The 25257-nt window shown below is 40.4% G+C and overlaps 2 protein-coding genes across 6 annotated transcripts in view; one reads left to right on the top strand and one right to left on the bottom strand.

Annotated features, from left to right (window-relative positions):
• Positions 1 to 25257, bottom strand: part of birc6 (baculoviral IAP repeat containing 6) — a 242055-nt gene that overhangs the window by 38329 nt on the left and 178469 nt on the right. For all 4 annotated transcript variants that reach the window (XM_078557316.1, XM_078557318.1, XM_078557319.1 and 1 more), the window contains one exon: positions 4471 to 4681. In XM_078557316.1, the coding sequence (XP_078413442.1) occupies positions 4471 to 4681 (211 nt within the window). The remainder of the gene's footprint in view (positions 1 to 4470; positions 4682 to 25257) is intronic.
• On the top strand, positions 22897 to 24972 carry LOC144690161 (protein TUNAR-like). 2 transcript variants are annotated; one of them, XM_078557615.1, is made up of 2 exons: positions 22897 to 23254; positions 23972 to 24972. In XM_078557615.1, exons 1-2 carry the CDS (start codon positions 23243 to 23245, stop codon positions 24161 to 24163), a joined length of 204 nt encoding a protein of 67 aa, XP_078413741.1. In that variant the 5' UTR covers positions 22897 to 23242; the 3' UTR covers positions 24164 to 24972. The 2 variants fall into 2 exon arrangements, with proteins under 2 accessions (XP_078413741.1, XP_078413740.1); XM_078557614.1 differs by having other exon boundaries at positions 23969 to 24972.

Below are 25257 nucleotides of genomic sequence, written 5' to 3'. Positions count from 1 at the left end.
TAACCTCCTAGAAATTAGATTTCTAAAAGTGTTTGGGTTTGAGCTAATAAATTCAGAGATTATAGAGGTGGACAGCAAGGGGTTAAAATCGACCAGATGAGACCAGGCTAGCAATCAAGAAAATTTGCATACCAAGAGCCGCTGTAATAAGCAGCATTACGGCAGAGCTAATGGGAGGTACAGAATGCCGCGACAGATAACCAAGAGCAGCTTGGCTGCGACCAGCAACCTGGGAGCTAACAGCCACGTACAAGTACCAAACCCTTTAGACGATACTTAATTTGGAGTTTCAGCAGGAAAAAGGCACAGGGTTTCTGACAAAATTCTCTGTCAAAAGAATAAAGCAAATTCAAACCGCTGATGCAAGTCTAATTTGTTCAAATGAAAGCAGATTTCGTTTGTGACCATCATCTGAAAGGGGAAAGCAATCCAGAGTCTAATGTAATTTAGGATTCTCTGGGTACCAAAACCACAGTAGAACATAACTCATGCAATTAGATTAAAAGTGTGAATAAGTGCGCACGTGTTGTTTTTCATTCTCTTAATATTTAGACGTCTGTAATGAAATACTGATTGAAATTCGCATTTCATTCCTTGTGAGGTAGAGGTATCACAATGATGTGACTTGTGCATGAGTGATATTAATCTGTAATTTCATCAGCTGATCGAACATAAATTGAACTGTTTAAAAAGGGCTTTTAAAAAAAAACAAGCAAAGACACTGACTTAAGATGGCTGCCACAAGTCATGATGTCTGGTATTACCAGTTGGCCAGTTTTCTGGAAGGTTCCAATGTGGAGTACAATTAAGACATGCTCAAAAATGCTCAAGGAATTTCACACCACCTAATATCAAGAACGACTTCAAAAGATTTACTGAAACCATACTGGACCTCACATTTGCACTTCTATAAAGCTGCCTCACGAGTGGAGACAGAAAGTTTACCAGGACAATAGCTATATAGAAAGGTGTTTTTCCTGTCTCAAGATCGATAATGAATCATTCAGAATCTAATGGTTGGGACATTACAGAGTCTAATCACCTGAGCATTGGGACAATAGCCACAGTCTGTCCAGACATAAGCTAAGCAAAGACTTCTGAAATCATTATGGGGAGAGAGGTCATATGACTAGGATAACCATTTTTGAAATCTATTCATACAACATGCAGGCTGCTAAAACAGTTGGCTGCGGGAACCTGTCGGTGCAGCAGTAATACTCTCCCTCTTCCCTTCTCTCCAGAGTTAAGCCCGCCTCGCTCTGTGACAGTTTTAAAAATCCAGCACAGAGATAGTGAAAATCGAAAGGAACCTCAGGTGCAATAATCATTCAACTTTTGGAAAAGATGGATTACATTTTCAAAACAAATTGTCTCTAGCAATTGTAGTTTTACATGGGCTTTAACTCCTGGAATTTCAAGACCACCATGGGGAAAAATCTGCCACAGCCACAGATACCAGCAAAGGACTCGTAAACAGTGAACTCTCTATTTTTTTACCTTTTAGTATTGAATTTTAATTTGGCTGAAAAGTAACTTCCCACTGCATAGCTTGTAATTCTGTATGCATGTGTGTATGCGCATGCGTAACTGCACAAGAAAGAGAGGGAGAGAGTTGCGAAGGTCAGATGTGGTTTATCTTTTTAAATATTTTTATGTCTTTACCTAAGTGGGTTCTTAACTCAATAAAAACTAACCTCTTTTGTTTTAAACTCAAGAAAGCCTGTGAGACTAGTTTCCTCGCAATCAGCACATAAATGGTTAATCATAGACTGTGAGTGCATACCTTCATCCTTACAAATTCACAGAAGAAACCCTGTTACAGTCAGACTTGGGAATGGTAGGATAGGAGATTCATTTTTTTACCCCACCTCACGTGGCCATAACAATTGTCCTGTAATATTTTCTCCCTTTGTGTTTTTCTCCAGTTGTCTTTTGAATGTTACCTCTATCGAATATGGTTTCACCACCCTTTTAGGCAAAGCATTCTAGATCACAACTTACTGCATAAAAAAAAGTTCCCTTATGCCACCTCTGGTTCATTGCCAATCACCTTAAATCAGTGTACTTTGGTTACTGATCTTTCTGCCACTTGAAATGGTTTCTTCTTATTTACTCCCATCAAAACCACACATGATTTTGCCCACAGACGGTGCCTTTCTGAGGTTGGTAATCTGTAATACTCACTCTCAAAAAATTTCACATTTCATGTTGAAATCACTAACTGAATCTTACTTTTAAGAACATATAAAATTCATGCAAAAATAATTATACCATCACTCCTATGACTAGATGATCAGATGTGGCTAGGGGTTGGTAGGGAAATAATTTTAGATGATTTATCTTGACATATTTATATACAAGAATTTGAAGCTATAGGAACTGAAATTATTAAAATATCTACAGACTGATAGAACTGGATTATGCAGATTCATTACCAAATGTGTCTTTTTCCAATTAGTTGCTATATAACCAATAATCTGCTTATATAACATTTTGATCTCTGGTCAGGCTAACAACCTGTCCAAAAAAAGATCTGTGTTATAGAAAAATCCATGAGTACTTTCTGCTGCATGTCAGCGAGTGGAAGAAATAAGTTGTCTTGTGTGCTGTTACGCAAGGGAGAGACAGAAGATGATAACAGCTTTATAGCTCAAAGGAAAAATACAATACTGGACGAAAAAAATGCCTGTGCTGACCAAGACTAATCCATAGTTAAAACGGCCAATTTATGAACAGCATTCATAAAAGTGAACATTACAAGATGATTGTCATTCAGAATTATTTTAAAAATCATCTTTCATAAACAAAACATCTACCCCAGGCTGCAGTGATACATAATTTATTGTATTAAACAGATTCAGACAGAAAAATTGCTAGAAGCACCAAGATGTCACTGCCATTTACATCACTGAGTCAGAAGCTACATTTTTGTGTCAAGTGCAGCCAGTAGATAATGGGTAACAAGAGTTCAATATTAATAAAGTGAAATAATAAGAAATAAAACAAGATGTGGTCAAGCCAGAAGCTACAGCAGAATGCTGGATTCCCACAGGGCTGAAGTTCAAATCCCACCTTTCACTGATGCTCAAAAGTTTCTACTCTCATTAGGCAAGTTTAGCCACTTGGATGAGAGCTCCTAAATATCAGACAGCTTTAAACAATCCTCACCTATAAGACCCAGACACAATACCACCAAGAGCACAAGGAAGTCCATGGCTTTAATGCCCCAACTCCTATCAGTCTTAGCGAATGGGCAAATGCTTAGCAGACGGTGGCAGTAATGAGTATGCACAGGAAGAAATTTAGGGGATAGAACCAATTTCAAAGAAATGTCAAAAATATAGTTTCCTCAATTAGAATTTCTTGTAAATAACTACAATTGCTTTATTGTTGTCAGTTAGAAGCTATGTAATTTGTGATTTCTTTTTGCCTCTGATTTAGGGAAAGGGTTGTTGTGCTCAGAAACTTATTGTACAATCATATAGTACTAAAACGTTTAATACACAAACTAAAATACAAACAACCTCAGCTGAAAAGACCAAGTAAATAGTCCTTTGGTTTCCGATGATTTTGTTTGTTATTAAAGACAAGTACATATATAATATCAATCTTGTGGCATTTCAAACAAAAATATTTTCATTTCAGTCCAATGTTTAGCCATGATAACATATCAGGTTAACAAATCAAATCCTCTCTGATCAGTGTAGAATACTGATAACTGGGCCATTTGTTAGTCAATGATGCAACAATCACACAAGATGTGGTGGGAGCAGTGCAAGTAATAACGGCACCAACAGTTAAATTTAATCCTGCTTCATCTATATACGGCATCTCAGCATTCATTCTGAAGCCATACTCGATAAAATTATTTGGCTTTAACATGTTCTTCATTCTTTATGCTGTTCAACCTCCACATACAAATGAACAGTCAGCCACTTAAGAGGAGGAAAAACAGGGGGATACAGTCAGCAAAGGATGGGTACATAGAGGCCATGATACTCAAGTGATCCTTCCCCTCCACTTCTGATGTACATGCAGGCCTCAATCTGCAAATTTGCACCAATTCTTAAGGAGAAAGTTGAAAGATAAAATAAAATGGTGGCTTATGCAAAGCTGAACTGGCTGAGAAAAAAGTGTGAGTAGGCAAAGGATGAAGGCCATTTTATGACAGATAGTGGAACCTTCATTCAATCAATCTCCCAGATAGTGCTGAAAACTGAAATATACAATTTTGAATTAGGCAGTTGGATTCAGCCTAGCCCTCTGGAAATTTTAATAAAAGTACCCAATTTTTCCTCTTTCAACTTGTTTAAAATTAAACAGGGCCCCTCTTTGCTTTTCATTTAATATCTTACCCACTCGGATTTTGGACTGCAGGAAAAGAATGATGGCCCTAGGGTCCCCATAACTGAATGATGAGATCAGCTTGGAGCATCAAAGCACTAGTTATCATCAACTGCTAGAACGTACCTTAATCTGTTGGTGTAAGTATCCACGCACGTTTTCATTTTTGCTAGTAAAGTGCCAACAGAAGTCTGTGTTTCGGAATGCTCCTCATCCTCCTCACTGTTATCACCAGACAAAGGCAGTAGAAGAGGCACAAGGGATATGCATGAAGCAATGGCACGCAGCAACTCCAGTAGAGCTCTATACAGAGGAACATGTCTGGCCATGTCAAGCACTGCAGGAAAATGAGAGAAGTGTAAAAAAGAAATAAACCTACATGAATGCAAAACAGTGGCATGGCTCTTCTTACAAAATAAGTCACCAGAAATTACTAACACAGTTATATATATATATCTTACATTGTTTTCTTTAAAGAATTTTTCAGTTTTACATTTGAGGCAATTTGTATCAGCATCACTCCTATGTGGGGGGGGGTAATATGACCAGGTGCAGAGATATGTTCATTCTCTCCCAGTCTCCGAAGTGGATCTCCCAATTGCACCAATGCAATTTTCTTTATTTTCTATACTGACTACCTTATGGCATGAGGAATCGTGCAGATTTTCAGTCAATTTTGATTTGTGAGCTCACTAGAAACCTGGTTGAGGGCGACCAAAATCTTTTTGCCATTACAGGAGGAGGCTGCCAGCCCAGTATGTTCAGGTTGGGTTCAGACCTAGACTCACTGAGTGCTGAAAAGGCAGTGTGCTAAACTATTATACTGCACAGACATTCCCAATTATCACTGCAATGTAAATCAGTTAATAAGAATGGCAGAAATTGAACAGAAATAAATAAATCAGTGATACATATGGCTGTAAAAATATTTAAATGCAGTTTTCTATATGCTGACACAAACAATTAACAGGCAACACTACTTTGAGCCATTTTACAGTGCTAATGGAAATGTCAAAATCCAGTGTACAAAGCAAGCTTGCATCAATGCACTGTTATAAGGGGCTTTCCCATAACAGCTCATTTGTCACTCCTCATATTTAGAGTGCTGGTGAGCCCTATACATTAAGTCTCAGTTTCTTAAATAAAAACTTGCAGTTACACAATTTAGCACTAAAAAAAATTGCTCCAAGGTTTTTAACATCAGTTACATTTTGAACCAACATTTTCCCAAGGTTGAATAGCCTTTTTATAAAATTTGTCAGTTCTAAACAAAGGCATTGGTAAAAGTATTGTTCCTTGAATTCTGCATTACATTCCGAAATTAATTTCTTTCTGACCAGCATCACCATTTTTTAAAAATGCAAGGTTCTGATAAAAAGAGAGAAATAGTTTTACTCAACACAAAAACAGAAATACCTGAAAAAACTCAGTAGGTCTGGCAGCATCGGCGAAGAGCAAAGTTGACGTTTCGAGTCCTCATGACCCTTCAACAGAACTAAGTAGAAATAAGAAAGGGGTGAAATATAAACTGGTTTAAGGGGTGGGGTGTTGTTGGGACAAGCAAGCAGTGATAGGAGGAGATAACCAAAAGATGTCACAGACAAAAGAACAAGGAGGTGTTGAAGGTGGTGATATTATCTAAAAGAATGTGCTAATTAGGATTGGAGAGCAGGACAAGCAAGGTAGCTCTAGTGGGGGTGGGGTGAAATAAACCATGGGTGGAATACATTTAAAAATAATGGAAATAGGTGGGAAAAGAAAAATCTATATAAATTATTGGAAAAAACAAAAGGGAGGGGGAAGAAATGGAAAGGGGGTGGGGATGGAGTTCAAGATCTAAAGTTGTTGAACTCGATATTCAGTCCGGAAGGTTGTAAAGTGCCTAGTCGGAAGATGAGGTGCTGTTCCTCCAGTTTGCGTTGAGCTTCACTGGAACAATGCAGCAAGCCAAGGACAGACATGTGGGCAAGAGAACAGGGTGGAGTGTTAAAATGGCAAGCAACAGGGAGGTCTGGGTCATGCTTGCGGACAGACCGAAGGTGTTCTGCAAAGCGGTCACCCAGTCTGCGTTTGGTCCCTCCAATGTAGAGGAAACCGCATTGGGAGCAACGAATGCAGTAGACTAAGTTGGGGGAAATGCAAGTGAAATGCTGCTTCACTCGAAAGGAGTGTTTGGGCCCTTGGACGGTGAGGAGAGAGGAAGTGAAGGGGCAGGTGTTGCACATTTTGCGTTTGCATGGGGAGGTGCCGTAGGTGGGGGTTGAGGAGTAGGGGGGGATGGAGGAGTGGACCAGGGTGTCACGGAGGGAACGATCCCTACGGAATGCCGAAAAAGTCCCTTCACCCCCCTGGCAGCATTCCGTAGGGATCGTTCCCTCCGTGACACCCTGGTCCACTCCTCCATCACCCCCTACTCCTCAACCCCCACCTACGGCACCTCCCCATGCAAACGCAAAATATGCAACACCTGCCCCTTCACTTCCTCTCTCCTCACCGTCCAAGGGCCCAAACACTCCTTTCGAGTGAAGCAGCATTTCACTTGCATTTCCCCCAACTTAGTCTACTGCATTCGTTGCTCCCAATGCGGTCTCCTCTACATTGGAGAGACCAAACGCAAACTGGGCGACCGCTTTGCAGAACACCTGCGGTCTGTCCGCAAGAATGATCCAAACCTCCCTGTCGCTTGCCATTTTAACACTCCACCCTGTTCTCTTGCCCACATGTCTGTCCTTGGCTTGCTGCATTGTTCCAGTGAAGCCCAACGCAAACTGGAGGAACTGCACCTCATCTTCCGACTAGGCACTTTACAGCCTTCCAGGCTGAATATTGAATTCAACAACTTTAGATCTTAAACTCCCTCCCTCATCCCCACCCCCTTTCCATTTCTTCCCCCTCCCTTTTGTTTTTTCCAATAATTTATATAGATTTTTCTTTTCCCACCTATTTCCATTATTTTTAAATGTATTCCACCCATGGTTTATTTCACCCCACCCCCACTAGAGCTACCTTGCTTGTCCTGCTCTCCAATCCTAATTAGCACATTCTTTTAGATAATATCACCACCTTCAACACCTCCTTGTTCTTTTGTCTGTGACATCTTTTGGTTATCTCCTCCTATCACTGCTTGCTTGTCCCAACAACACCCCCCCGCCTTAAACGAGTTTATATTTCACCCCTTTCCTATTTCTACTTAGTTCTGTTGAAGGGTCGTGAGGACTCGAAACGTCAACTTTGCTCTTCTCCGCCGATGCTGCCAGACCTACTGAGTTTTTTCAGGTATTTCTGTTTTTGTTTTGGATTTCCAGCATCCGCAGTTTTTTGTTTTTATTAAATAGCTTTACTCGTTGAGACTCTTTGGGTAGAGATTAAAAGACACGCATTTGAAATATCGGGCTACTTCTCGAGCATAGTGACTATAAAATTACTACAACGCTGATAGATTTTCACCAAAATTATTGAATGTTCAAATTAATTACATACGATTTCTAAAAGTATGAAATGATGTAGCATACTATACTGCACGATCTGCATTTATATTGCACAGCTTCAATGTACTGTAAACTGCCCTTTCCTTTCAATAATCTGGATAAATTCCAAATGCTTAACAGCAGTAACATTTATGATTAATGCTGCAATATTCTTGCCTACATCTGCTTACAAACCATTTACTGCCAGCATTGTACACATTGCCATTACCTACATGCTCAGACAACAATATGAAACCACTCTTCCTTGGGATGACTTAAAATGAAATAGAGATAGATGCATAGAGTGGATATTAAACTACTATCTAGTACATTTAAGTTCTTACAGGCACCTTTGTTGTTTAACATTCATCACTACCTTTCTCTCATTAAAAAACTGCTTACATATTCAGACCTTGAACATTGAAAAATAAACTGAACAGGAGCTACATGAGTCCATCGCAGAATCTACTGAGTGCTTACTGAGCAAGACAGATGTGCAATAGAAATAAATTGCAAATTAAAAATGCATACAAATTCTTGATTATATTTCACAATCATTAAATAGCCCCATCATCATTTTTGAGGACAGAAACAGGAAGAAAAGTGACAGGGATTTTCAGGCATCAAGGCCTTGATATGAACTGGGATGGGCGGGAGAGTGTTGGAGGTGAATTGTGCGGAACGTGACCCTAAGTCCTGCATGGGTACCTGCCATCAATTTTTAAAATTCATTAATGGGATGTGGGCATTGTTGGCTAGGCCAGCATTTATTGCCCATCCCTAATTGCCCTTGAGAAGGTGGCGGTGAGCTGCTTTCTTGAACTGCTGCAGTCCATGTGCTGTAGGTACACTCACAGTGCTGTTAGGGAGGGAGTTCCAGGATTTTGACCCAGCAACAGTGAAGGAACAGTAGTATATTTCCAAGTCAGGATGTTGAGTGGCTTGGAGGGGAACTTGCAGGTGGTGGTGTTCCCATGTCTGTTGCCCTTGCCCTTCTAGATGGTAGTGGTTGTGGGTTTGGAAGGCACTGTCTAAGGAGGCTTGGTGAGTTCCTGCAGTGCATCTTGTACACACTGCCGTCATTGTGTGTCGATGGTGGAGGGAGTGAATGTTTGTGGATGGGGTGCCAATCAAGCGAACTGCTTTGTCCTGGATGGTGACAAGCTTCTTGAGTGTTGTTGGAGCTGCACTCAACCAGGTATCAAATATTGGAGCATCTGAATGTCACAAGATGGAGAAGTGGAATGCTTCTTAACGTAACTAAATTGGGTTTCTACAATTGGGGGTCTGATTTGAAGTTACCTGTTGTTGCATGGGTTGCCCAGGGGTCAGGAAACTTGACAGTGAAACAGAGTGGGAGTTTTAGGTTCCCCAAGCACTCCCTGAAGGCCAGAAGGAATAGTAATACTCTCTTCAGGAAGCTATTGAACTCCCCCCCGTCTCAATTACCTGCCTCCCCTACAGCCCTTCCAATTGCTCAGATCCTCCCAACAGCCCCCTCCGATAATCGGGCTAGGTTTCCAAGGGTCCCCAGCAATGGTCTCCTGCCACTAGTGTTTATTCCCGTCTGCTGACCAGACTGTTCAATTGCCAGCTATGAGACGGGGTGCAGAGCTACAAGATGTTAATGAAGCTCTGCCATTCAGATCGAACAGACCTTGACATCAGGGCCTTGCTCTGTTCTTCGGTCATATTTGACCTCAGCCATACCCTCCCTGCTCCCTGTATACAAGAGAATCCAAGAGCTCATGATCAACATTTACTAGATGCTTTGTAATTTACTACTGAGGACTACAGATTATTGAGGGGGTGGAAGAGAGAGAAAAATAGGAAGTTTTTTTTAGGGGAATTATTAATTTCAGGTAGCGGTTTGACAGAACTGAGTGTCTTGCTAGGCCATTTCTGAGGGCATTTAGGAGTCAACCACATTGCTCTGGGTCTGAAGTCACATGTAGAGCTGATAAGTGGCAAGTAACATTCGCACCACACAAGTACCAGTCAATGGCCATCTTCAACAAGGCAAAATCTAAACATCGTCCCTTGACATTCAATGGCATTACCATTGCTGAATCCTCCACTATCAACATCCTGGGGGTTACCATTGACCAGAAACTGAACTGGACTAGCCATATAAATACTGTGGCTGCAACAGCAGGTCAGAGGCTAGGAATCCGGCGGTGAGTAACTCACTTGACTCTCCAAAGCTTGTCCACCATCTACAAGGCACAAGTCAGGATTGTAATGGAATACTCTCCACTTGCCTGGATGAATGCAGCTCCAGTAACACTGAAGAAGCTTGACACCATCCAGGACAAAGCAGCCCGTTTGATTGGCACCCCATCCACAAACATTCACTCCCTCCATCACCAACACACAGTGGCAGCAGTGTGCACCATCTACAAGATGCACTGCAGGAACTCGCCATGGCTCCTGAGACAGCACCTTCCAAACCCATGACCACTCCCACCTAGAAAGGCAAGGGCAGCAGAAACATGAGAACACTACCACCTGCAAGTTTCCCATCATGCCTCTCACCATCCTGACTTGGAAGTATATCACTGTCCCTTCACTGTCACTGAGTTCAAAATCCTGAAATTCCCTCCCTGACAGCTCTGTGGGTGTACCTACACCACATGGACTGCAGTGGTTCAAGGCTGCACCTCACCACCACCTTCAAGGGCAATTAGGGATGGGTAATAAATGCTGGCCTAGCCAGTGATGCCCACATCCCATGAATGAATAAAAAAGGTCACAGACCTTTCTGTCCTCATCTACGGCTGACCAGAGAATCAGCCCTGCTTCTGATCACAAGAAACTCTATTATTTAAATGAAACAAAGGCCTGGATTTTTTAAAATGGAATTCAGATAGCAATTCCTCAGAAGTTGTTATTCCTGTAGCTTGAAATGGGAGTTATCTAGTCTGACAGGGTGCCTGTAACCATATGAATTCTGCTAACCAAATTATGTACCCATTGCAGATTTCAATTCAGGAATTCCTATTTTTCTTTATATTCATTCACAGGATGTGGGCTTTGCTGGCTGGGCCAGTATTTATTGCCCATCCCTAGTTGCCCTTGAGAAGATGGTAGTGAGCTGCCTTCTTGAACCGCTGCAGTCCATATGGTGTAGGTACACCCACAGTGCAGTTAGGGAGTGTTCCAGGATTTTGACCCAGCAACAGTGAAGGAATGGCGATATATTTCCAAGTCAGGACGGTGAGTGACTTGGAGGGTGTCTTCCAGGTAGTGGTGTTCCCATCTATCCGCTGCCCTTGTCCTAGGTGGTAGTAGTCGTGGATTTGGAAGGTGCTGTCTAAGGAGCCTTGGTGAATTCCAGTAGTGCATCTTGTAGATGGTACACATTGCTGCTACTGTGCGTCGGTGGTGGAGGGAGTGAATGTTTGAGGATGTGGTGCCAATCAAACGGACTGCTTTCTCCTGGATGGTGTCCAGCTTCTTCAGTGTTTTCGGAGCTGCACTCATCCAGGCAAGTGGGGAGTATTCCATCGCGCTCCTGACTTGTGCCTTGTAGCCGGTGGACAGGCTTTGGGGAGTCAGGAGGTGATTTACTTGTGAAGGGTTCTCAAAGTTCCCACATTTTTCATATCATCAACAAGGATATGACTTTTGGACTTTTATGGCAGGAGGACCCAACTGCTGAGTTAATTGTAGAACCCTGCAGACAGGAGGCTAGGCCCATGAAGGCCTGGGACTGGACATTCCTCGGGCTTGTTGAGTGCAGTGTGGATTGTTGCCTGAAACCAGACGAGAGGAGACAAAATACACATTCTTCCCTTTAAAACAATCAACCCAGAGACAGACTTCATCTTACACGAAACTAAAGCCCATCAAAATCTTGAATAATAATCGTTACTAACTACTAAGGCAGGAAGGCAGCAATCAATGCAATTATGCGAACCTATCAATACTTCACATATACAATGGCTTGCAGTTCAAGCCTAGTTATGGGGGCAGGAAGACAATAATAAACATCATGCGAGCCCATTAAAAGCAATGAGACAACAATCACCTGAAGAAGCCCACCAAAATCAGACAAAGAACTAACCTTGATTTGGATTTGGATAAGAAATTCGAAAAACAGTATAACTGGGCCACCAGTTACAAAGGGGAAGCGGGTGAGCAGTTTTGGAGCAGTTGAAGCAGAGTTTAAGCAGGGAGAGGTAGCTGAGCCAAGCAGAGGGAGGAGATCTGGAGGTTTTCAGGCCCGCAAGCAACATCACAGCGAGGAGCACGGGGTGGCAGGCTCAACCGAAGACAAGGCCGCAACCGCAGCCCTCCACGAAGATCGACCACCCACAACCGCGCCCTCCACCCAACTGAAGAACCTTCGCAGATTCCACAGACCAGGACCATGCGGGGATGGCAGGCCCCAGAGGACACAAAGAGCGTACCCCAAAACTGCAACTGGCTTACCTGGCTGGATTCTGAACTGTCAAGGAACCCTGGTTGGTGAGCATGATCCCTGGCCTCCCCTAGTTCAATTTAGTTAGGTTTTGGGGGTGGGACAAGGGTAAGGGGATTAGTGTGATTTTCCCTCGTTATGCCGTGTGCTCCCCATTCTTAACTAAGCGTACTTTGTAGGTCTGTATAATCTCAGTGTAATCCTAATGTTATAAGTTCATTTGTGACTTCAATAAACCCAGTTTTTTTTTTCTTGCACCAAAATCAGTTGTCTGCTGCACTTTGTCACAACCCCCAAGTAAGTTCAAGGTCTTGCTGCATTTGGACAGGGACTGCTTCAGTATGTGAGGCATCGTGAATGGTACTGTACATTTTGCAATCATCAGCGAACATCCCCACTTCTGACAGATGTCAAAGTTTTCAAGCCAACATTAATTAATCGATTGTTGCCTCATCAGGAAGTTTCTAACAATGAGAAACCAAGGTCATTTTTGATGGCCCAAAGTATATTTGAAATCTTCCCTTGATATTTTTGTTTTATTATGGGGGGGTATCTTTTTACCTACCATTTATACCAGCTTACACCAAGAGAAAGAGGCACATAATCAGGGTGATGCACCATGCTCTTCAGTTTCCTACTGTGCTGTGCTGCTAATGGAGTTTTAAAGGAGTCTAATGAACTTCTCTTATCAAAATGATTGATCCTAAACTCATGGCCAGAAGTTAGCAAAGGTAGATACTTATATGGCACCAGTTAAGTTATAGCGCCTAGCCTGAGCTACATGATCTGGCAGCATGGTGTCGAGAAAGATCGGAAGCAAATTCTGGGTAGGGAATACTATTTCCAGTGCATGTCATTGTCATTGTTAACTGCGCAGCAATGTTATCTCAGATGTTTCTCACTCTTGGGTCATTTCACCTCATAAGGAATTAATAGTGATAGAGCTAATGAAAAAGTCCTATTCTGTTCATTCAAGTATTGGAGGGATGTGAAATGGTGGCCATTCTTTAGCACTCATTAAATATTAAGATTATAACAGCTTTTGTATACTATCAACGCTGAAAGCTCAAACAGAATGTACTGCAGCACACTTGCAGATAAGATTTTATTTATTCATTCATGGGATTTGGGTGTCACTGGCTAAGTCAGCATTTATTGCCCATCCCTAATTGCCCCCAAGGCGGTGGTGGTAAGCTGGCTTCTTGAATCGCTGCAGTCCATATAATGTAGGATCAACAACAGTGCTATTAGGAAGGGAGTTCCAGGATTTTGACCCAGTAACACTGAAGGAATGGCAATTCAATTCCAAATCAGGCTGGCGTGTGACTTGGAGGGGCACTTGCAAGTGGTGGTGTTCCCATGCATTTGCTGTCCTTGTCCTTCTAGATGGTAGAAGTCGCAGGTTTGGAAAATGCTGTCGAAGGAGCCTTGTTAAGTTGCTGCAGTGCATTTTGTAGATGTTACACATTGCTGCCGCCATACGTCGGTGGTGGAGGGAGTGAATGTTGAAGGTGGTGGAGGGGGTGCCAATCAAGAACACTGATTTGTCCTGGATGGTGTTGAGGCAAGTTGAGAGTATTCCATCACACTCCTGACTTGTGGACAGGCTTTGGGGAGTCAGGAGGTGAGTTACTCTCTGCAGAATTCCCAGCCTCTGATCTGCTCTTGTAGCCACAGTATTTATATGGCTAGTCCAGTTCAGTTTCCAGTCAAAACTATCCCTCCAGGATGTTCATAGTGGGGGATTCAGTGACGGTAATGCTATTGAATTGGATTTTCTCTTGTAGGAGATTGTCATTGCCTGGCACTTGTGTGGTGCGAATGCTACTTGCCACTTATCAGCCCAAACCTAAATAATGTCCATGTCTTGCTGTATATAGACATAACCTGCTTCAGGATCTGAGGAGTTATGAATGGTGCTGAACGTTGTGCAATCATCTGTGAACATCCCCACTTCTAACCTTATGATGGAGGGAAGGTCATCAATGAAACAGCTGAAGACAGTTGGGCCTAGGACACTAGTCTGAACAACTCCAGCAGCAAAATCCTGGGATGGAGATGATTGACCTCAAGCAACCACAATCATCATCTTTGTGCTGGTGTGACTCCAACCAGTGGAGAGTTTTCCCCTGATTCGCATTGATTTCAGTTTTGCCAGAGCTCCTTGATGGCATACGCGGTCAAATACTACCTTGCTGTCAAAGGCAGTCACTCCATCTCACCTCTTTAGTTCAGCTCTTTTTACCATGTTTGGGCCAAGGCTGTAATGAGGTCAGGAGCCAAGTGGCCCTGGCAAAACTCAAACTAAGAATCAGTGAGCAGGTTATTGCTGAGTAAGTGACGCTTGATAGCGCTATCGACGACATTTTCCAGATGATTGAGATTAGACCGATAGAGCAGCAATAGTTGGGTTGGATCTGTCCTGCTTTTTGTGGATATGACATACCTGGGCAATTTTTCACAATGCTGGGTAGATGCCAATACTGTCGCTGTACTGGAACAGCTTGGCTAGGGGTGCAACTAGTTCTAGAGCACAAGTCTTCAGTACCATGACATCACTTGATCCTGTCTTAGGCTCCTGTAAATCTGAGCTGTGTACTGGCACTCCAGATCAATTGAGCTCCCAGTAATTGTTAGGCCAGAATTTAGGAATCGTATACCCCTCTTTACAATCATCCATGGCTGCATCACATTATCAGTTCAACACCATTACAATTTTCTTCTTTTAGTTCTTGTATCCAAAAAATATACATTATCACGGTATGCTTAATACCATGATAATGTTTGCTCAAGGCAGGAAGTGTTTAGAAACGGTGTCAAATCCAATTCCTTCTCTCTTGGAGCGGGGGAGAAAAAATAATCTACATAAACACTCAATGTACAGCATTACATTGCAATATTATTTTCTCCAGTGCTACTGACCCCATTCACTTGGTTTACCTGGAATCGGTCCTCGGTTTGCTGCCCAAAATCAAAACGCTTCTTTAAAAAATATCAATTTTAAATTAGTCCTGGGACCTCTCTAACCACAAGAATTAAAAAATCATTCTCACAATTTAATATTTAGCAGAGGTTGGCTCACAAAGGGGAGGATTTCCATAAAAGTCACAGAGGACCGCCACAAAATGAATGAATAATTGCAGGCTACCAGAACATTTTATGCACCATTAGACAAGTAATCTCACATGGGCACGAACATACTTTATGGCATCACATGTGGATTCTTGCAGAATACTTACAAAAATCATAGGAGCTATTGTTGAACCAATTGCTCAATCTGGTATGAATTCACATGCTATTTATGCATTTTCTTTATACTGAAGAGCAGCAGGCACAATTTAATGTTGCTTAATAATTCCAATTCTACCCCTTTACTATACAGAGATGTTTGATGCAAGAATAGCTACACCTAATGGCACATTAAATAGGTAATATCGAGCAGCACTAAATTCTCTTTCCAAACCATTTAACATCCTCAGTACAGCTTAATTGGATGAAAATAGCTATCCTGCCACAACTATTGCATAAGAAAATCTAAACACTAATTCATCAATACTTGAGATGCATAAGATGTACAAATACAATGCCGAGCATTTACATTTTTTGTGAGCTGCTTCTCCTACATCAGTCTTTAAACATCTCCGAAACCTGCTTATTTTAAATGCACCAAAAGAAGAAAGAGTCCCTTAAGGCTCTAATTTTGGAATTACTTACCTTCGTCAATCCACTCCAGTTTAGGGAAACATTTCCCCAAACAATCATTTGGGCTCAAGATTTCCAGGAAAATTAAATGTGGAGTTTTAAGATAAGGTAGATCGGAAGGAGCTTTTCCGCTTGGTGGAGGGATCAATAAGCAGGGGGCATAGATTTAAGGTAAGAGGCAGGAGGTTTAGAGGAGATGTGAGGAAGAATTTTTTCACCCAGCGGGTGGTGGGAATCTGGAATGCACTGCCTGAAAGGGTGGTAGAAGCAGATACCCTCACAACATTTAAGAAGTATTTGGACATGCACTTGCGATGCCATGGCATGCAAGGCTATGGGCCTAGTGCTGGAAAATGGGATTAGAATAGTTTAGGTACTTGTTTGAGCAGCGCAGACTCGATGGGCCGAAGGGCCTTTTTCTGTGCTATAGACCTTATGATTCAACTCATGGTTTCTGAATAACATTAAATTACCAAAGATATTTGCTGCAAGGAAGCCTCCTCTGCAGTTGATGTTTATTTCAATGAATGACTTGCCATAAATATCAAAAATTTTCCCTTTGACGTTGTAATATGATCTGATGGTGCATCATTAACAGCAACAGACCCAGTGCAGGTTTATAAATAGGTATCATCTTGGCCTGTATTTATAGAGGCAGTTATGAATCATTATTTTCTCCCAAAAGGTGTCACCTTAGCTATGATTTCAAACTTTAGTTTTTATTTTTCCCTACAATTTCCTCCCCTTCTAAGGCATTGACTGAGATCAAGGTGTTCCACAGCAGCCAGCAGTCATCTGAGAACGTTCCATAGTTGTCATTCTTTTGACATAAACTTTGCAGCCCATATATCCTAACTCATTCACCCATCACCCTTTTGCTTGCTGACCTATATTGGTCCCTGGTCCATAATACTTTGATTTTTAAACTCTCATCCTTGTTTTCAAATTCCTCCATGCCCTCACCCCTTTCTATCTCTGTAACTTCCTCCAGTTCCACAACTCTCCAGGATTTCTGCAGTTCTCCAATTTGGCTTCTTGGGCTTTCCCAATTTTCATTGCTCGGCCACTGGTGGCCATGCCGTCAGCTGCTGGAGCCCCAAACTCTGGAATTCCCTCCTTAAACCCTTCCACCACTCTCTTCCTTAAAAAGGTAGAAGTTTGGAACACTCTTCTGCAATTGGCAATAGATGCTACATCAATTGCAAATTTTAAGGCAGAGTAAGATTTCTTTTCACCAAAGGTATTAAAGGATATGGGGCAAAAGCAGGGATGTGGAGTTACACCGCAGATCTCAATGAATGGTGGAACAAGTTTGAGGGGGCTAAGTGGACTATTCTGATAAGCCCACGTAAAAAGTTTCTAACCGCTGAATGGAAATGTTGACCCATTTGGCACTTTTCATTCAAATTCAAATGTGGCCCATAGACAAGAATATGCAGCAAATTCGGTAGTCTGCGCGCTGGATGATCGTGCTCTGTGGGTTAATCTAAAGATTTGCATTCTTTAATAATGGCTACAGTTCAGTCTAGTACAAGTGTTGTGTTGTACTAAACTTCCACTGTGGGGCCCTGTCTTCAAGTCCCTTTTAGTCCAAATATTCCAGAGATATTCATGCTCAAAATTTAAAAAAAACTTGGTTTCAAATCGATTCTTGTAGGTTTCTTTGAAATTTGTGCCTAAACAGCAAATACAAAACTGTTGATGTATTGACAAACAAAATACCAAGGCTAACTGACAACCTTAGCGCTGAAAATCCATGTAGTTAGTCATCAACTTCCTCACCTCTTAAGGCTATTAACCCATCTGTGCACCATCCTCAATGTCATTAGCACTTACTGATTATGGAACAAACATTCCCTTTTCACATCCTCAGGACATTCCAAAGCAGTTCACAGCCATAAAATTAATACTGCAGTGCAGCGATTCATGGATCCAAAATAAATCAGAATGTGCTGCAATCAGTCCAACATTTCAATATAAAGAGGGACTGATAGTGAAATTTTTTTTTTAAGATATTCTTAATCTTTATGAAGTCCTATAACCCCAATTGCAGGTTGCACCACTGCTATTTTTCAAGATGAGTTTTATAGTAACAGCAGTTGTTTTAAACAAGGAGGTCTACATCACCCCACGGGGAATGATAATGGTTTAGTGACCAGTAGAGGACAGGTATTATTGGTGCAGCTGTCCACTGGCTGCCCAAAACCATTTTCTATGGCATATAAAGCCTCCTACTTTGATAGTTTGATAATGACTTCAGAATTCCAGTGGTTAACACATATTCAGTCTGCATTTTTTATATATCTTCTCAGAAAAGAAATTGAAGTAATAAGCAACTTAATGGTTCAGAAGCTTAAGAAGTAGAAGGGGTAACTCAAATGCTTAAAACAGCTTCCAATGCTTCAACATTGACAAAGTAAAAAGGGTACAAAACTGAACTCAACATAAAGCTTTGAAGCTCAATTGACTCTGGTGCCTATAGAGAAAATATCTGCTTTACCAGCTAAATTTCAGGCGCTGGATGACTTCCATTGCAGTCAGTGATCAGGCAGCTTGCTCTATTCCCGATCACTCAAAGCATCAGTTTTGCACGAGACCTCGTCCTACACTTCAACTTGGATTTTGCAGGAAAACTGCATAACTATATGGCAACTGAGTTTTATTATTGAAATTCAAAAGTATTTAAAACATTTATTAGCACTTCGATTAATGCAAACTTTACCAGTGACAACACCCCACCCCATTTAGTGCAGCTTTCCTTCTCCATCTCTTTTTCATAAAGTACCTCATGGAATGTGGCTAAGTGAGACACAATATAATGCAACATTTGTTTACTGTACATAATCTTTTCCTAAAAGAAGGTACTGCAAGGTTGTTAGCTATTAGTTATAAGGCACACTGACAAAAGCAGAAGCTCCTTTTAAGCCTAGCTATGTAGCCTAAGCTCAAACAATTAATTTTTGCTCAAATAAACTGAAAGGATAAACTAAACTAATGAACCTTAACTTTGACAAAACATCCTATTAAATGACCATGATGTAATGGGATGACCAGAAAACTTAGAAATTTATTGCACTACCACTACTTTTTTATATTTATACAAATAACAAATTGCCTTTTAGGAATGCTGGTGCCTCTGTTTTTGATGGAATCCTGTGGATGATTGCATTATTTCTATCTGAATCTTTTTTTAATTTAAAATTTACAGCTTCAATTTACGTTACGAAGTCTACCTCAAATCTTACATTTTTATTCACTCAGACAAGAGTTATGCTTGCATACAATATATTAAAGAAAGGTGCAAAACCAATCTACTATAAAATACATTTGTATCTAGATCATGGCAATTAAGTCAGGAGTCAAAATACTGAACTGTTGAATATAAAAACTAAATCGTTAGTATTTTGTCAGAACTAACTGGGAATCTACTTGTATGTATTAAGCGGTCAAGTTCATATTTTAATACGTGAACTGTTCTAACTTCACTATAGTTAACTGTACAAATCAATTAAATGTCAGCCATAATGAACAAATCTACTTCTAATCAGGCTACAGAGCTTCTTCATGCATCTATTCCCAAAGTACTGGAGAGGTTATTACTACAGAACAACTGCTTTAAGTCGCCGAAGCTGCATAAAAATTAATCCTTTCCCAATTAATAATGAACAAGCAATCTAAATCAACTTACATTTACATAGTGTCTACAACATAGTAAAACATTGTAGCACTTCACAGGAATGTTAAAATTTTACACATAAGGAGATCTTAGGACAATTTAGCCAAAGAGGTAGTTTTTAAGGAGCCTCATAAAAGAGAGTCAGGTGGAGGAAAATTAGGGAGGGAATTCCAGAACTTAAGGAACACAAAGGAAGCACTGCAAAACTGCTCATACCCCACAAGATGTTATCAATATTTGTGATAATGTCCCAAATTTTGCTATACACAGGCCTACACCCCAATCTGCTTCTGTTGTTAGCAAGTTTGCTCTGTTGTTACTAAGCCATTCAAATAATTTAATAAGTCTAAGGTTAGTTTGGTTGGTAGTAATCTTTCCAGAGTCAGAAAGCTGCACATTCGAGTCTTATTCCAGGACTTGAGCAGGTGCTTAGTCTTGGCTGAAGTTCCAGTGCAGAACTGACAAAATGAGAAGTTAAAACATGCTGGTTCTGGTGGGCACTAAAAATTCCATGGCATTAGTCAGAGAGAAGCAGCAGATTAACCCAGTATCATCAATCAACACCACCCAAAGATTAACGTGCTCGTAAAACTCCCAGACCCCTGGAAGCAGCATCCCAGTACATCTCCCCCTTTACATTTCTCTGCCCTTCCAACTCATTTTCTTCCTTTAAGGCACACCTTAAAACTTACCTCTTTGATCAAGCTTTTGGTCATCTGACCTAATATCTCTTCATGTGGCTTGCTATCATACTCTGTAAATTCGCCTGTGAAATGCCTTGGGAAATTTTAATACATTAAAGGCGCTATATAAATATATCTCATTGTTGTTGTTTGGCGATAGCTTTCTCACCAGCATAATCTATGCTAATCCCATTTCCCCAGATAAATATTTTATTTCCCTAGCTGGCCTATTCTTCATGCCTGGTTGCCCTGAGGTGATGATATGGGCTTCTGTAGAACTGAGCGGCTTGTTCAGCCACTTCAGAGCACCTTAAGAGTAAACCATGAGGTGTAGTCTAGAGTTATGCCTGGGACAGAGCAGGTAGTGGTGGTCAATGACAAGTCATGATTTACAACATTCTGACAACATTAACAATAATTTCTTTCAGCATAAGCCACCGATTACCAGAATTACCGAATTTAATTTCTCAACATGCCATTGGTTTTCAAATTCTCAGTTGCTGGTCCAAAAACAAAACCTCTACAGTATCATACCCAAAACTGAGGAGAAGACAATAGCTAAAATAACCCATCCAAGATTCTTTAGTAGCATATGTGCTGTCTTTCTGGCCAGAGAGGTTTGGTTCTCCCAGGAAAGTAGTCATAGATGCATAACGCCATAACTGAAATTACACAACTGCATAACACAACACGTGGACATTAATCTAAAACAAGGTAATCAGGCTTATCTGAAATATTTTTTAAGAAGTTCCAAGGAGACCCAATAATTTGATGAAGGCAAAGAAGTAAACAGAATTAGCCTATTCTGGATGCAGGAATTCGCAGATGTCATCTTACAAGACACTCATGAACTGACACATCATGCTACTCCAGCTAATAACTTATTGCAAAAAAACTAGGAACAATTAAACTGAAGACCTGATCTACTGACATTCTAAGTTATTTAACAGCATAAGTAATTTAATGAATAGTTTAATGAATAGTTGAGGGTATTTACAACAGCCTATGTGGCTTATATTTGACTATACTGGTTACTACTAGTAACTTGCGGAAAAAAAATAGTCACGATCATTGCAGATGAATCAAAATCAGGATTACTTGCTGTTCTCGCAAATGGTCACTGTGAATAATACAAGTGAGCAACAGATACTACGTCCACTTATCTAGGGAGGGTTTTAACATCCGCTTGTACAGGCTGTCAATAGTACAAGTTTTCCAGAAGAAAATTGTGACCAGCTTTCAAACACTGGTTTGAAACTCTTTCCCTCTGGGCTGAACAAAGTGTCCTCTAATCATCCAAGTCCACAGCATCATTACTGTTGGTAAGTCTGCTGTACATGTTAGGAGTATAAAAACAAGTTTTCCAGCACTAAACTCTGAGCGAGTGCAACAGAATTAGTAAAACAGATACTTCACTACATCACTTTAAAAGGTTCCTAGGGAACAAAGCTTGATTCAATAGTTCCATTACAAAAAGCTGCATAGAACATTTTTCTCAGCCAGCAGTAAGAAATTATACACATTCAAATAATGAGGATTTTCTGAAATCTTCGACTGACAGGGCAGCAGCATACCCATCCAATTGCTGAAACAGTAAATGCATTAATAAAACAAGTATTTCCATTTTTGCATTTTCCCCCCAAGAAAGATATGGCTACTCTAACGGTGCTCATAACCATGCAGAATATTGTTAGACAAACACATTTCCTACTGGCTGTCACATCCTTCGGACAGTGAAGCATTAACCATTTGCCTCGGCTGTCTTTACTACTGTTAAGTCTAGCCCCTGAAATCGTTTTCCTTCCTCCAAATTTTGCGATCACTGGGGAACATAATAAAATCTAGTCAATAATTTATAATTCCTCTTTTACTACCTTCTTCAAAGTAAGCCAACCCTTAAAATGACTAAAATACAGCTAAAATAATGAACACGTGTGTGGTCAATTTCAAACAGATTAGAAACTTGTTTTGTTAAGCCACAGAATAAAATGCTTGTAGGGATCTGCAGCAATATTTCAGCAGACTGTTAATTACAAAGCAACGGATGCGAAAAAAATTCCAGGCAGTCGTCAGCTTGTCTCCCCAGGGAGTAGCTCGTTAGCAAAAAAAAACAAAAAAATCATTTTCCTCAAAATTATTTAAGGAATTATTAATATTTATTTCCTCACTAAAAAAGTGCTTTGCATGACAACTGCAGCTTGCATTGTAATACTGGGCAGAGTTTGCAAGGGTGGTTTACAGCTCTCGCCTTTCATTCAGTGCCAAGTGTGTATGCATATAAGCGTCAGACCACACCAATGTATGGAATGAAGTCACTCATTATGATCTTCATATGTGATTCACGGTTAGGGAGAATTTAAAGATTTCCATAAATGCACAAAGCTTTGAGTAGCGTGCTCAGGGTGCCCTGCTCAGAAAAGAGCAAACGCCTTCTCATTTCCAAGCGAAAGCTCTGCTGTTCAGCTGTAATTGAATCTATGGTTTACTGCATTTGAAGTCACAGCATGAAACCCAGACCTCTCCTCAGATGGCTGGCAAGAGACATTTTCAGAATGCTCATTTGGAAGAAATTCTTCAGTGCACTAATGAAAAAATGGATGGAGCACTCAGCACTTTGCTCACTGACTGCAGCTGCGGTGTGTGACCCACCAGTATTTTGCTACTAAATAGTTACTGTTATGTTTGGGTGATGGTTAAAAAAAACTTCCACTCTCTTTAGAGGAAAAATTGCCCTGAGAATCGAAGCAGCAAGGCATCATCTTTTCCACATCATTTGGCCTCAAAAGGGGATTAACGATTCCTAATGCCTGTTCTTGAAACCTTGTAAACCATTTCTATAACTGGCAAATCATTTTTGTTTTCCAACACCGATCCATGCTCCATACAGATACAAAGCCGCAAGGAATCTAAAGGGGGCTCAGAGCATGTTGATGCATTTTCGTTCCTGATGAAGTGTGGGGTAAGCGTTTCTTGTTCTAAAAGAATCACTGAAATGTAAAGGGATACAACAGATGGTTAATTTAAACCTATAGATTATTAGCAGTGATTTGTGATATGTTTCTTGGGGAAAAAAATGCTGTGTGTCTTCGTTCTCAAGGGTAACGTTGTCTTTTCTAAACTGATGTTATAAAAATAATACTGCAAAATCTACATTTTCCCTTAATTAATTTGGCCGTTCAGGAAACCAAACCACCTGAGGTGGAAACTACAGATAAGGATAATTTAGCAGATACAGAGAGATACAAGAAAATGGAAGAAAATTTTGAGTGATCAATGATCACTTTCCGATAACTGCCTGCAGGACAATGAAATCTCATTGCTGGTAACATTAAAAATCCGAGCCTTCTCAAATGCAAACAGATGACATGTTTTCTACAGGAATAATGACTGCTTAATAACTGACTAGAAAAATTTGTAAGCACTGGAAATACCATAACATCCTTAAACATTTTCGAACCTGCGGAAGATTAACTGACGACGAAAGTAAGCTATTGCCAAAGCAGACATGCAGATTCTTGCAGAAGTTGTCATTTTGAAAAGGACTGTATACAATTGACTGAGACAACCGAAGGTGGCGGGGGGAAAAGGATTTCCTAGAACTATATCAACTTAATACAGTACTCAGCATTTATTATTTACTACGATAAATTATGCTTTATATACTTTTCCTCAGCAGACAGCTGCCGGATTACTGCTGAAAACATTCACAACAAAAATGGGCATCTCTGCCATTACTGAAGCAGAGGAAGTGAGAATCCAAGGAGAGAAAGAAGACAGAGAAGAATCTGTTCTCGCTCTTCTGGGAATAATAGGAACAATTCTAAATCTGCTTGTGATCATCTTTGTATATGTCTATACTACATTCTGAAAGATAGCAAGCTGGTGAAAAAGCAATAAGCTACTACCAAAAAGTTCTTCAGAATGCATCTGCTCAACACGAGTATGCTCAAACAAGCATTATCCATCCTTCAGAAAAATCAATACTTCAACATCTGACGAAATAACTTACATTGGCAATGTGGAACACCTGCTTTCAATCATGTCAACTGGAATTTTATAACAAAATAATACAGCAAATGGGCATTACACTGACAGCCGTCTATCACACAGCAAGTGCAGAACAAAATAAAAGCTGGTGCCAAAAAAGGATTGATACCAAAGTATTAGTGAACCACAAACAACAGCATGATATTTAAAAATGAATATAGCTTGAACCTTGGAAAAATGGTATGAGAAAAAAAACACGTGCATTAAAACAGAAAATCTGTACAAGGTTTCTCACAAAATTTGTCTGCAATGCTTGAATTCACAGCATTTGTTGCTAGGACTGATAGCAGCAAAATTAAAAGAACAAAGTAAATGGTAAAATTAGCTTTTGAAAATTATACAAAATATCTATAAATTACACCCCAATATTGGTACTGGACATCAAAATTATTTCACTCTTTAACCTTGCACAATTTGCTGTTCTGGACAAGTCTCCATGTTCTGCTAAACTGCTGGTTGTAATTTGTCATTTATGGCAATTTGATAAAACTCTAGTGGCTAAATTAGCCAGTAACTCAATTCACCTTTAAAAATGTTAGAGTTACATTATATGCCAGTCAACTTTTTGAAAAGGTGCCCAATGAAAATGCATACTATGGATTATACCTCAATAAAAACTTAATGTAAACATTTTGTGTGTCTGTGACCATGTATTAAGCAGCTTTATGATCTAGATGAAGCTGTGCATTTTTGCAGGTAGTTGTCAGAGGAATTTTGCCTGGCAGGGACGGGGGGCGCAAAAATTGAGTGGATGCCCCAATAATTTATGTTAATGTTTCTAATTTAGATGAATCACTGCCTCAAAAACTGCTCAAGTTTCCAGACAATACTGAACTAGGAAGGGCAGTGGAATCAGAGTAGACAGTTTAGAAATTGCATAGTTTGACAAGTGGGTAAACAATGATATTTTTTTAT

This window comes from Cetorhinus maximus, chromosome 14, assembly GCF_964194155.1.
Source record: "Cetorhinus maximus chromosome 14, sCetMax3.hap1.1, whole genome shotgun sequence".
Classification (NCBI taxonomy): domain Eukaryota; kingdom Metazoa; phylum Chordata; class Chondrichthyes; order Lamniformes; family Cetorhinidae; genus Cetorhinus; species Cetorhinus maximus.
This window is presented reverse-complemented; position numbering and strand designations above follow the sequence as displayed.